Source organism: Euprymna scolopes, chromosome 21 (assembly GCF_053919585.1).
Source record: "Euprymna scolopes isolate OS-2025 chromosome 21, ASM5391958v1, whole genome shotgun sequence".
Lineage (NCBI taxonomy): Eukaryota > Metazoa > Mollusca > Cephalopoda > Sepiida > Sepiolidae > Euprymna > Euprymna scolopes.
The window spans coordinates 39,303,637-39,317,310 of NC_136502.1; the positions used below are offsets into that span (position 1 = coordinate 39,303,637).

The 13,674-nt window shown below is 33.5% G+C and overlaps 1 protein-coding gene across 2 annotated transcripts in view; it reads left to right on the forward strand.

Moving 5' to 3' along the window:
• The window catches only part of LOC145242134 (uncharacterized), a 68,055-nt gene that overhangs the window by 40,322 nt on the left and 14,059 nt on the right, over nucleotides 1-13,674 (forward strand). For both annotated transcript variants that reach the window (XM_080105065.1, XM_080105066.1), the window contains 3 exons: nucleotides 1,133-1,150; nucleotides 2,597-2,620; nucleotides 6,459-6,479. In XM_080105065.1, coding sequence (XP_079961191.1) covers nucleotides 1,133-1,150; nucleotides 2,597-2,620; nucleotides 6,459-6,479 — 63 coding nt within the window. The remainder of the gene's footprint in view (nucleotides 1-1,132; nucleotides 1,151-2,596; nucleotides 2,621-6,458; nucleotides 6,480-13,674) is intronic.

The following is a 13,674-nucleotide window of genomic DNA, read 5'->3' on the forward strand; positions in this document are numbered from 1 at the left end:
ATGACATAAACCCCTGACCAGTGTGAGTTTTCAGCACAACTAGGAACGATAATTTGTTATTATGTTCTTTTTCCATTGTGAACTGCATAGTTGGACAGATTGAGTTCACATGGTCTAGTAACGTTTGAACATCTTCCTGATGGGGCCAGAGTATGAATGTGTCATCTACATATTGCAACCACATTGTCGGCTTTAGTGATGTTGATCCTAATGCCATTTCCTCAAAACATTCCATGTATGTACCGGGGACAATGGTGATCCCATCGCCAGACCTTCTTCCTGCCGATATTTATCAGATCCCATCACGAAGTATGTAGTTTCTACACAGAAGGTCAACATCTCCATTATATTGTCGATTGGGATGCAAGTGCATTCCTTCAGCTTATCCTATACCACTGTCAGTTGTTTGGTTGCTTTTGTTTTACGGCATATCAACCCTTTTCGGGTTATTTAATGCCGAAATCCAAAGATTTTGAAGAAAAATTTTTAATAGAATCTATTTGTTGTTTTCAAGTTGGTTTCTATTTAACCCATTGTTGGGACCCGAACAGGTACTACCACTCCGGGTCAGAGTGGACCTGGGAGCAATGGTAATTAAAGGGTGGCTCCACACTCTTCAAAGCCCGCAAGCTGGAGCCTCACCACTGAATATAGTTTAAGGTCATATTCAGGACCACCACTGTCAGAGTCTCATCAGTGGGTACTTTCGTGAGCACTCACTACATCTAGACTCACCATCTGGTTGGAATGAATAGGAGCATTTTTTATTATTTCCATGAAGTGAGCTGAATTCTTGACATATGATGGAGATTTGCTGATGATTGGGGTGAATCAGTTCAATGGATGGCATGTTGAACCTCAGGCACTGACAATGGACCTTAATGGAATATTGCCCTTGTGGATCTTAGGGAGGTCGTATAGGTGTGGTAGCTTGTTGTAATGCTGTACTAGCTGTCTGTATTTTGCAGGTGGTATTAGGTCCTTATTCTTACTGAAAATCACACTCAAGATGAGAACAGTAGTCCGATTAATCCAAACAATACAACTAATCAATCTTCATCTAAAAAATTCAGTTGTTTTTGTTGTTATTTTTTAAAATATTTTAACAATATTTCATGAATTATTTTTTCAGATTGCAAAAAAATGCGAAGTAAGTTTCATTATTATTACTTTGAATTGATATTTATTCACATTTTCTTTGCATATTTTCATGAATTACTTTAATGATTTACTCCCCCCCCCACCCCACCAAAAAAAAAAAAACGGATTTTAATGTTTTTTTTCTTTTTTACTAATGTTCATCCTCTGATAAAAAAAAAATGGATTAAGGATTTTTCTTTACTATAATTCTAATTAATGTATATTATTTTGTTTTTGGAATCCTTTCAGATGAGACTTCATAATCGGGGCATTCATTCTTTTTGTGGACTGTTTATTCTCATCTTCATAGTTGTTGTTGTTGTTGTTGTTTCAAGACATTTCAGCCAACTCATCCCTGTTTCAGGTGAGCATTGTCTGAAGTAGCGGTTTCAATCCTACCCAAAGCAGGCCAGAGGATTAGCTGACCAAAACGTAGTGTGACAACAACAACTATGGGAAGCAGTAATTACTGGGGATAACCACCTGAAGAAGACCAGAGGATGACTTGGCCGAAATGTTGTGAAACAACAACTATGAAGATGAGGATAACAGTCCACAAAAAAAATTAATGGTTAGAGAGAGAGAGAGAGAGAGAGAGAGAGAGAGAGAGAGAGAGAGAGGAAAAAGAAACAACCCAAGTCACATGCCCATCAATGCTCTATCCCCACCCCAAGACTTTCTCAGGAAGTTTTGAAACAAAGACAAAGCGCTGATGAACGTACAACCCGGTCTGATCCTCCTCTATCTCTCCATCCTGTCGGAATATTATTTCCTCTGTTCTCATTATATATACATATATATAGATACATTAGGTTATTAATTTTAAATAGGGGGTGGAGGAGTAGCTGTTGGGGCAAAAAAGTTAGCATAGTAAAATTTTCTCTGTTTGCAGTGGAAAATAATTTCACTTTTTGAGTTTATAATGTCATTATTAATATTTCTTGAGGAGGACATTATTAAAGTTGTTTCAGAGATGCAAAGTTGACAGGATTTTGTGCTCTGAAGAATAAGAAATAGTTTTTTTAATCTTCCATTTTAAGCAGGAAGGTATTCTATTGGATTTAATGTTCCTAACTAAAGAAGTTGGGGATGTACAGTTATTTTTATTTGAATTTTAAAAGAATGCATGTGAGATTAGATGCATTTCATATTAATGTATACCCTATATAATTATATGTATATAATATGTATTCATATATATATATATATATATATATATATATATATATATATATATATATATATATATATATATATATTAATGTATGTAATTTAATTTTTCATATATCAAATTATCATGAATTAACTTGTAAAATTAATAAATATTTGTATCTGGGGCAAGCATGTGTTTATTTGTTAGTTATTCTTTAATTAATATTGTTATTACTTGGATTATTTATGTCTTTTCAATGTTTGTCATTTTCAAAAATAAAGTACAATTTTAATTATTTTTCAGGGTCGATACACTATGGAATGCAAAGTAAGTTTCATTTAAACTAGTTGGACTTGTGGAAATTATTGTAGCTGTTTTGTTAAAACTGCAAAAGTATTTATCTAAGCTAGCATGGACGCCCAGTTGTAAAGTATGCTTAAATATGATATTTTAATTTATGCAGATTTTATATGTAGAGTCAGTTTTCTACCAATTCTTATTGTTGTGTCGTGGAACAACAGTGAAAATAAGAACAATCAAGTTACGGTTCGGTTAAGGGACAAGTGTATTAACAATAATGTACAAAGATAGGAAAGCGTGTATATCTGCCAGGCACTCGGCTAGCAGTTGAAGTGCAGTTACATCTCTCTCACAGATGTTGGAATTACTAGCGCTATTTATAGTGCTAATCGGTGTAAATTCCTCTGTTCAAGGAAGGCCGGTATAACACTTATATATTATAAATTTGTAATTTCAAAAACAAAAACATATATCCATGTGACTTCAGTGTATCAGCTTGAATTGAAGCCAAAAACAAAACTTATGAAGAAAAAAAATATATGTATACATGTATATATAACTTGAATTCCTTCAACTATAATCGAAACCGAAACCAAAACTTATGAAGAATTCTTGGTAAACTTATTTATTACAGGAAATGAAAGGTCATAACAATTAAAAAACAGTCACTCGGAAGAAAAAAAATGTAAGTGTGACACACAAAATAACACACACATTATTAATATATAGAGTACTTTAAATTGATGTTTATTCTTGCTTTCTTCAAGTTAACCCTAACCCAGTGTTGCCAGGGAGTTTTTTACTTTCATCTTCTCTTCATTCTTCTTTAGTTTTTTTTTCTTATCATAAGAAAACTGGATTGAAAGAAAATAATTGTTATTTGGATTCTTCAGACTACTGTTCTCATCTTGAGTTCGATTTTCACAACATTTTGATCGATGTAACCTATGACCATCTACAGAATTTCGAATAGAAACCGTCACTCAACCCACAGGGATAGCATGAAAGAGTCCACTCAAAATTCCGTCCAGATTTTCAAGTTTGACAGAAAGATTCTCGAGTTCTACAAGATACACCTGAAGAAGGTCGAAGGTTACATTGACCGAAACATTGTGCAAATAACACTCAAGATGAGAGCAGTAATCCAAAGTTAACCAGAAGGCCTTATTTTATCACAAGTCTCTTTTGAAAAAGTATCCTTTCTTATAAAAGTAGAAAAGGCGTTTCTGGATCTTGATTTCATTCTTATTAGTGTTGTCGTATGTTTCAGCAGAGTCGATGCGAACAAACTTATCTGCATCATTCAAAATAACTAGCATTTTCTGGACGATTCCAGGATAACAACACCAGCACCTTTGTCCTGTTTACATATATAAATATCTTTATTTGATTTTAATGACTTTGAAATGCATGCTGGACCAAACAAAATCACCTGAATAAAAAACCGAATTGGAATAACGAAAGACCAAGTCTTTTAGACTATCCTTAACAGTTGTTATATGATCAGGCGAAGTAGGATTATGATGCTTAAGTTGGGAGAGTAAAACTTCAAATGCTGAAAGTTTTTCTTCTTCATCAAGAATGTAGGGAGGACGGACACAAAAATTCAACCCCTTAGACAACACTGCAGTCTCAACGTTTGAAAGCACAAGAATAGAATAATTAAAAATATTCTTGTCTTCAGCATCAGTCATGCTCAAATCTCGAGCAAACAAGCAAATCAAGTTGCTTATCAAGCTTACGGGAAATATGTTGGCCAGAGAATGCTTCACGGTTTGCCAAATATTTAGAGAACTGAAAGAAATCAAAGAAAGTTAAGAAGCTTTTTATTCAATAGAGGGAGGCAGACTTAGAATTATTGTAAGAATCAAGTTGTCTGTTTAGTTTATTTATTTCATCTTGGATGAAAGCCCGTTCAATTGTAAGACTATTTGTCACTTTGGAAGCAAGAATTCGTTTACTAACATAAAATGAAGAGACGTTTTCTTCAATACACGAATGAAGGAAACAAATAGATAATCTAATAGACCTAATTTTACTCTTTAAACACAAAATACAATTCATTTCTTTAATCTGAGCATTATTGTACCAATTCTGCAAGAATTTAAATATTAAAATTTTAACGGTACAAAACTTATATAGCGCTTTAGAAATAATATACGGAAAAACCTTGGGGGCCCCCTTTTTACCAACAAACTCATCAGGAGTTAATCGTTGATATAACACAGAAATAAAAAATAATTAAATTATCATGAAAGAGCAAATACCCAGGGATATACGAGAAAAAGAAAACGCATCAGAATTCATGTAAAATTATATATATATATATATATATATATATATATATATATATATATATATATATACAATTATATAAAATGTATGTACAAATAAGATGGAGGGAGGATGGGAACGCTTAAAATATATCCCCGAGCAAGTCAAATGATTTAATAAATTATTTCTGTTTACAGTGTTTATGTGAGATAATCGAGACTGACTCCAAAATCTTTAAATGATTGTGAGAGTCAGTCCAGTGTAAGATTCTAAAACAGTCCATTTTATATGCATTAGCACAAGCTGGATTCTCGATTAGGTGTTGGCCAATGGCAATATATAAACTGTGTCAATTGCTTTATTGCATATTAGTAAAATATCAATATTTTACTAAATATACGCTATACAAAAATGAAAATTGTATCATCAAATGACTGTTTCAAGGTTAGTTATTTCCCAAAATTTTATTAAAATCCATGCGATATTCACGAAGTTATGACATTTTATTTATTATCAAGTAATTTATGCTGTCTATCGCTTTATTGCAGGTCTTTTAAAATGCCATAAAAAGCAAAAAAAAAAAAGGGGGGGCGATTAACAGTTATCAATAAGGAAAGGATTGTTGCTGAACTCGCAGAAGGATTGTTCATCAAAGATTTAGCTATGGAGTTGGAAAGGGATCCAAGAACTTTGGATTCATTCATGAACAACCCCAACACTAAATCAAGAAAGGATAAGGGCACCAGGAGAAACCTTTCACATTATGATATTCGGAAAATTTGTAGGGAAGTCAGCCGAAACCCAAACAGCACCAGTGCTTCCATCTTTGCAAGAGCTGGAATCACTGTAAGATCCAGACAGGCCCAATGTAATGTGTTGAATGAGATGGCAAGGAACATCAAAACTATATATATATATATATATATAATAGAATAAGAGGAAAGAGATTTGCAAAATATACAATAAATTTTGCAAGTTAATGCATTAAAAGAAACTACAAATATGAAATGAAGCATATTCGCATAAAAATAGTTATTAAACACTTAATTAAAGTTTATAATGATTTATAATGATTATGAAAGCAGTAACAAGAAAAATAAGAAAAAAGGATATGGTAAAAATCAATTAAGTAAGAAGGTAAAATCTAGGAAGAACAGGATAAATCTAAAATAGTCTATTGATAATCCATAAAATTGAGACAACAGAATTACACATGTTCTGGGTTAATCAATGCTTCCATAAGATTCATCAGATCATGGAAAAGTAAAATTCAAGTTTTTTTTCTTTTTTTAAAAAACGTTTTTTTTTTTCCTTTAAAGTAACGGATAAGGCCATATGGAAATAAGAAATAGCAAAGCTATTTTAGCAAATGGAAAAGGTAAAGTGAAGATTCAAGGAATAGCAATAAAGATTGAAATTGATATATATATATATATATATATCAATCGTTCTTGCATTTCCTTGAATCTTCACTTATATATATATATATATATTATATATATGTTTCTTACTTGAAGTATTGAATGTCTCATTATTGGCTCCAATATTTAGAGGGAAAAAAACATTAAATTATTATTTTTTTATTTTTCAGCATAACCGTGCACGCTACCCTGTAAGTATCGTTTTTATTATTATTATTTTTTTTTTTTTTAGAGTTATAAATTGATTTTGACACCAGACTTTTGTTTACCGACTTTGAAAATCTTTGAGGACGACTTGCATCATCTCAACTGAAATCTCCATGTTTGAATTTTGCATCCATTTTCGAAATGATTCACCTGTAGCACATTTGGCATACACATCTCACAAATGCATTTTCCACAGCTCTTAAAAAAACGTATCATATGTCAAAAGTTGATTATCTTTTTTAAGTGTATAAGTAGCGACACCTTGTGGAAATCGCATTGTGTTTTCTATCAGGTTGATGCCAAACTTTTTGCTTGGTTGTAGAAAGGTCATTTTAAACCATTTGTAATTTATTGTTATTACTTAAACATATCACCATGATTAATTTTTAAGTTTTTCTCTCAGATTATTAAAGCATGTTTTATATTTTTCTGCAATATTCCCATCGATGTTGACCTGGAAACAACTTTCTTTAGTCAACAGAAAGAGAGTCATCTTCCATCATGATAATGCCCTTCCCCACACAGCACTACTGACCAAAGATTTTCTAGAAGAAATTGATTAAGATATCTTGCCCCATTCTAAATATTCTGATCTCACTCAGATTATCACTTATTTTGTGGATTACAAAACCATTTAGATAACCTTAGATTTACATCACGAGAGGAGATCGAACAGGAGTTAGATTCATAGTTTCACCGAAATGGAGTTATTTCCCATCACGATACTGTTTGTTCTTACTCAGCACTACTTACTGTTGATCTCCCGCGTTTCATTGCAATTAATTCTATGCATGTTGTTATTACTTAAAAATATTACCGTGATTATTAAAACATCATTTATATTTTTCTGTAATCCTTCCCGTCCATGTTGACCCGAAAACGACCTTCTTTAGTCAACAAAAAAGAAAGTCGTCTTCCATCATGATAATGCTCATCCTCACACAACACTACTGACCAAAGATTCCCCTAAGGGAATTTGGTTGGGAAATCTTGCCTCATCCTGCATATTCTTCTGACCTAGTTATCTTGGATTATTGTTGCGTTGGTAACAGATAACGCTGGAAAATATCTCATAGTCAGGCAAAACCACTCGGAAATCAGATTGATGGCAATGATGTCAACCCTACATTCCAATCGAAGAATCGAGATCATAAAACAATGAGAGAAATATTTAACTCTGGATTGAAATTGCTAAGAGTGAAAAGCATAACACAATAGAAGAATAATGTCAAAATATCTGAACAGTAATTCCAACCAACTAAATATATGAGTCAAAATAAAGACAACCAGACAAAACCCTAACCCTTCTGCCGTCGTCCGACTGACGACCGCCCCCACCCCATACTGACCCAAACTCTCTCGCATGTCAGATCATCCTCTGTAAAATAAATAAAACTTTGTTGATTCGACAAGTTGTTGTTTAATTACAGAAACCATGCCCAAAAGGGCGTATATATTTTGGCATGCATTTCGTAAAAGTGTGTCTATAAAATATATTGGCAACAATATAACAAATTTCTCCTTGGCCTTCGGGTCAAGATTAAAGTGTAGTATCTGTTCTTCAGATGCTGCACTTCAATTTCTTGTTCTCTGTCAGTGGAGGCGAAATCCTTCACGACTGAGACAATTTTTATTTTTGTTCCTTTTCTCCACGTTAAAAAACGACCCTGGTGTCTAACTCTGCCCCGTGGGGAGGCATTGTAAATAGGAACAATATAACGTTATCACTTATTTTGATGATTACAAAACTATTTAGATGGTCTTAGGTTAAAAATCATGAGAAGATTGAACACGATTTAGATTTGTATTTCACATGAAAACCTAAAGAATTTTACAAGTGAGGCATTTATAAGTTCATTGGCGGATAGAATCAAGTTTTAAAAACCAAAGGCTATTGTTATGAAAACAGATTTTTTCAAAAACAGTTTTTCATTTATGAGATGAAATTTTAAATCCGACTGACTTAATATACCAATCTGTATAATTTACTGTCAAGAATAACATTTCTTTCGGTATAGTAAATGTTTGTCAGGTTCAATGTTACTAAGAAAAAAATAGCTGTTCTTTTGTGAATATAATTGTTTTTGTCAGCTATTTATTTTTAAACTAGCGGGGGTACCCGGTGTTGCCCGGGTGTTTGGAAGTGTGTGTGTAAGGGAGAGTGTAAAGTAAAGAATAAGCAGAATTATTAACCTTGTTTAAATATTTAAAAAAAAAGACGATATTAAACTTCTGTAAAAAATCGGAAAAACAAAAACAAAAATAAAAAACAGCGAACAAACATAAAACTTCTTTACAAAAGAAATCGGAAAAACAGAAAGCAAAAATATAAGGGGGAAAAAAATGATGAACGTGTTTGGAAAAACAAAAACAAAAAACACAGCGAAAAGCAAAAATAAAAAAAAAATGGCATAAATAACCCTTCGATTCGGTTAAGTCCATGGTGCGTTTCACCCAGTAGAAAGTATAGAACGAAAAGGGACGTTAAAATTCCATTCCAGTTTTTTTAAGCAACTACGAAGTAAAGAAAACCCAAACCGGCGTTCCTTCGTAACTGTCCCTTGTGAACGATCCTGGAAATGGTGTAAGTGGTGGCGGAGGAAGGAGGAATTAATTAGAGAGAAAAGATTTTACTACTTCCATTAATTTTAACCAATTGTGGCAGTTAACTCTCAGCAGAAAAAATATAGGAATCTATGATTATCGAGGAAGTGGAGAGGTAATATGCCTACAGCACGCCTCAGATATTGTGCTGCAGTTTGTGCATATTACATTTGCATGAAATGTCTTCATTTTTAATCTTATTAAGGTCAGAATCATGAGTGACACCAGATTAATTATCACATCATTTTTGCTGATTGGACAATCTCATTTTTTTTTTAATGGGTGTGAAAAGTAATAACGTATGTACATACAACATGAACTGCCTTAGTGCAGTGGTTCCCAACCTGGGGTCACAACACCAATGTCATGGGATCATCAATTGAGTTTGAGCCGAATGTGAATATCATAAAACAAAGTGAATAACATATTCATAAAATACAACGACAATAATTTGCGGCAAAAATTTTCCAAAAATTTCCCAGTAATATCAAAAATCGCAACAATTTATGTGAAGCAGTATTCTTCTAACTTCTCATCCTTAAAAAATGTGGTAGACGACTTGAGGTGTGCCACATCAAAAAAAGAGCCCAAGATAGAATTGCTAGTTAAAAAACTACAATACCAGCTGTCTCATTAACCCTTTACCACCAAATGGTACTTTCAAGTAAAAGAACAAAAAAACAATATTTCTTACTCTTATGGTTTGTCAGTTCAACTGGTCTTCAAAGTACAGGTATATGCATGGTTCAACAAGTGAATGAGGGGTTTGTTTATGTTTGTGCATCAGTTGCATGCTAATTTCCATGACGTGTAGGTTTCATGATAAGAAAATTTATTTATTGCATAAAAAAATTCTGCTGGTGAAGGGTTAAGATCAGTTCATAAATATAATTTACATAACAGTGGAAATGTGTGCGTTTGAATAATTTTGAATTGATTTGTAATTAATTTTTGTAGCAGCTTTGGAATTTAAATTTTAAATTAATCATGAATTTATAGAATGCATAGTTATTCAACAGATAAATGATCTATAATTCAATAATCGCAATATATGACAATTTGTTGTACAAAAAAATGAATATCTAAGGTATTTGAAGGATTGGGGTCACTTCCACATCGTTCTATAAGTTACTATAACCACTACTTTAGCGTATTATGATATTGTTTTAATTGATAGGAAGACATAATTTGATTTTGGAACAATTCATTTTCAAATGAATAAAGTCAGAATTGTCCTCATTAATGACACCAGATTATTGACCAATCACAGTGTCTCTACCATTTTTGAGGATGGCTTCTTCACTGTCAGTCTGAGGTATGGTCCTGGTCAATTCTAGAAAATCCACCTGCTCAAGCTTTACCTTCTTGCCCTTTGAGAATGGATTAGTTTATTGGTAATCGCCAGAGGTGCTCATATCGGGAGAATGCTGACAGGGTTGCTCAGGCAATTTTTGCTTGGCCAGAATACTCTTCCTCTAGGGCACTGGTTTCAAACTCCACTTTGCGACCTTGTGTCATATCTTCCGCTGTGGGAGGAAGATAAGTAAAAGCAGTTATGAAAGGCCTTAGCATATTGTTATGAAGACTAGCAGGACCTGTGGAAATTCCACAGAATGAGAAATATATTTAATCAACAAATATGTTTTGATAAAGCTGATATTTCTCTGGATAGTGCCAAAAAAAAAAAATTTTTTTTGACAGAAAAACCAGTAATACGAAGCAAATATGAGTTTATTAACCACAAATAAATGCATTTCATTTGCACTTTAAAAAAATGCAGAGTCGGATTTTTATTTCTTTCCTGTTTTATTTGTTTGTTCCTTTGCGACGGTACCAGACAGCATGTGGATCTGACAGGTTCGAAGTGTAACGACACAGTTAAAAAGTAACAGTCAAGTTACAATTAGTTGTTTTGCTTAACGGCATATCAACCATCTTCGGGTTAGTTAATGCTGAATCCAGGAATTATGGGAAAAGGTTTTTATTCTTCAAGTTCTTTATATCTTCAAATATTTATTCATGGTGTTTGGTTTGGTTGTTTTGGAGAGGAAAACTTGTGTTTGTTTTTTTGGCTTCGTAGAATATAATTGAGTTTTGAAAAGGGAAAGGAAAAAGAAACAATAAGATCAATGTTCGATGCATTTTAGGTCAGGAGGCCAGTACCTTCAGACAGCCTGATCTGGTAGCGCTAGGATTGGGAAACAGGTTCTTGATCATCTGTGGATCACTTTTAGTTTATTAATATAGTTTCACCTTCACAAACAGGGTGAGGAAATCTGGACTCTAGTGAATGTGAGCTCTCCTTTGGAGAAAGAAAGGGAGAGATAGCTAGCTTGTGTCAGATTTCATGTAGCTATATTGTGTGCAGCCGCCCCGACCTTAAAGGGGACGGTGCCTTTTACGTGTGATACTATGGTCAATAAAGTGCAGCCATTAAGAGAGGAAGTAGGAAGATAAATAAAGTAGGAAATAGATTTACCAATAGAAAATGGACAGAAACTACTTGTTCTTAACATAGACAAAGAGAGGTAAGGGTAGATTTAAATTCAGGGTGTGACGAGTGACTGGGTGGAATGACCAATAAGTAGAGAACAATAGACTACTGGGGGGAAGGGTACTGTGAGTCAGGGGAAACATTAGGGACGACAGTCAATGAGTGAGGTGGGACTTTACGGCAGTCAGAGTTGAGAGTTCAGTTGGACTTTGACTACAGTTGGAGATAGATCGTGGCTCAATGATAAAAAATAAATGAAAAACTAGCGACTGCGCACGTATGTAAAAAGGCTTTGTTTTGTTTATTTATGTTACCTTTTACGTCATGTGTTAAAGACAGAACAATGTTTCTAATGTGTCCAACGTGGGAATCGAGAGAGACAATATGCTTTCTTAAAATGTATAGAGAAATTAAGCGAATGTCACATAGATGATGCCGTCTGCGTCTCTCAATCCCAAGTAAACAAGTAATCAGAATTAAATTGGTCTTTCTTCCTATGAACAATCATACTCTAAATAAAACGTTTGCAAGCTCAGCAAGTCTCCATTGTGTTTCCATGAGTAGATTCGTCTTGAGTTAAATTGAACATCAACGACCGCAATCGTTAACAGCCCTAACATTGAAAATCGACAGTGAAAACAATGAATGACCAGCGACCGTGCATGTATGCAAAAAGACTGTTATAATGTGATTTGTTTTTTATCGCTCACTTACAAAAACACCACATGCACAAGAATGCATTTGTTGGACATGTGCAAACGGTTCGTTTAATGTTGTTTTTGTTTATGAATATGTTATGTATATATATATATATATATATATATATATATAATATAAAGCTGGATGTCTGTGTGTGTGTGTGTGTGTGTGTGTTTGGTCACGAATAGGCTCCTATATGGTTGACTATTTTAAAAAACTGATTGCATATAATGATAGATGTATCGAGACACAGATATGGGTATGTTTGATTCTGCAGAACGGTGGTTCATTAAAATTGTGGGGTCTGCGTTCGCGCCTGGTTCATAAAGTATGGAAATAAAAAATTTAAAATTTAAAAAAAACGTTTACAAGTGTTTTTGATACAGATGTACATAATAATACTTTGATAAGTATGTTTTAACTTAAATAAGGATGGTATAATAAAATTGTGGCATCTGCGTTCGTGCCTGGCCTCCATAGAATGGAAATAGGCACAAACTTTAATAACGACTTTTCATATCTATCTGCATAAGTATACTTTGATAATCATGTTTTAGTTTGAAGAAATAAGGTATAATAAAATTATGGGGTGTTCGTTCACGCCTGACCGCCATAGAATGGAAATATATCACAAAATTTAACAAGGTTTTTTAATATAGATCCACATAATATTGTGATAAGTGTTTCAGTGTGAACAGGTATGGTATAATAAATTATGGGGTTTATCTATTTTATTTTTACTTTCATCATATTTTGCTTTGGTTTTGATACCTCCGAATTCGAAGCTATCTCTTTACAACCCTTTCTTTTCATAACCTATCATACTTTAATAAATCAGAGTCCATTTTTTGTAGGCTGTTTTGGAACCCAGTCAACGACGGGTACTTTTGCTAGTATATATAATATATGATAAAAAATATTTAAAAAATTTTTTTTTGTATAGTTTTAAAGGTTAAAAACTTCAAAGACTATATATATTACAATAGAAAAATGCGAGCATGAAAGGTAATATGGTTAAGCTTAAACATGGAAAAGCTTTTGGAGATTGAGATGAACTGACAGCAGCAGACGAACCCAGTCTCAATAGGACATAGACATGAATCTTAGCATGTAGACACACATACCCAGAGCCCAACCGACATATATGTGAAGCATCAGAGTCTGTGTTTTTCTTGCTTCTCCGTGTTTTATTTTTTCTCTTTGTGACCATGTACATCCTCACCAACGTAATCGATAATGTGAAAAAGACGATGATGGCACAGCCAGAACAAGAACAACGAAAAGTGGAGAACAAAGCCACAGCACACAACGTTTGTGGGCGACGGCAGGTCAATGGGGCTACATTGCATCGTATATGCATACACTCTGCATAAAGTATCGCC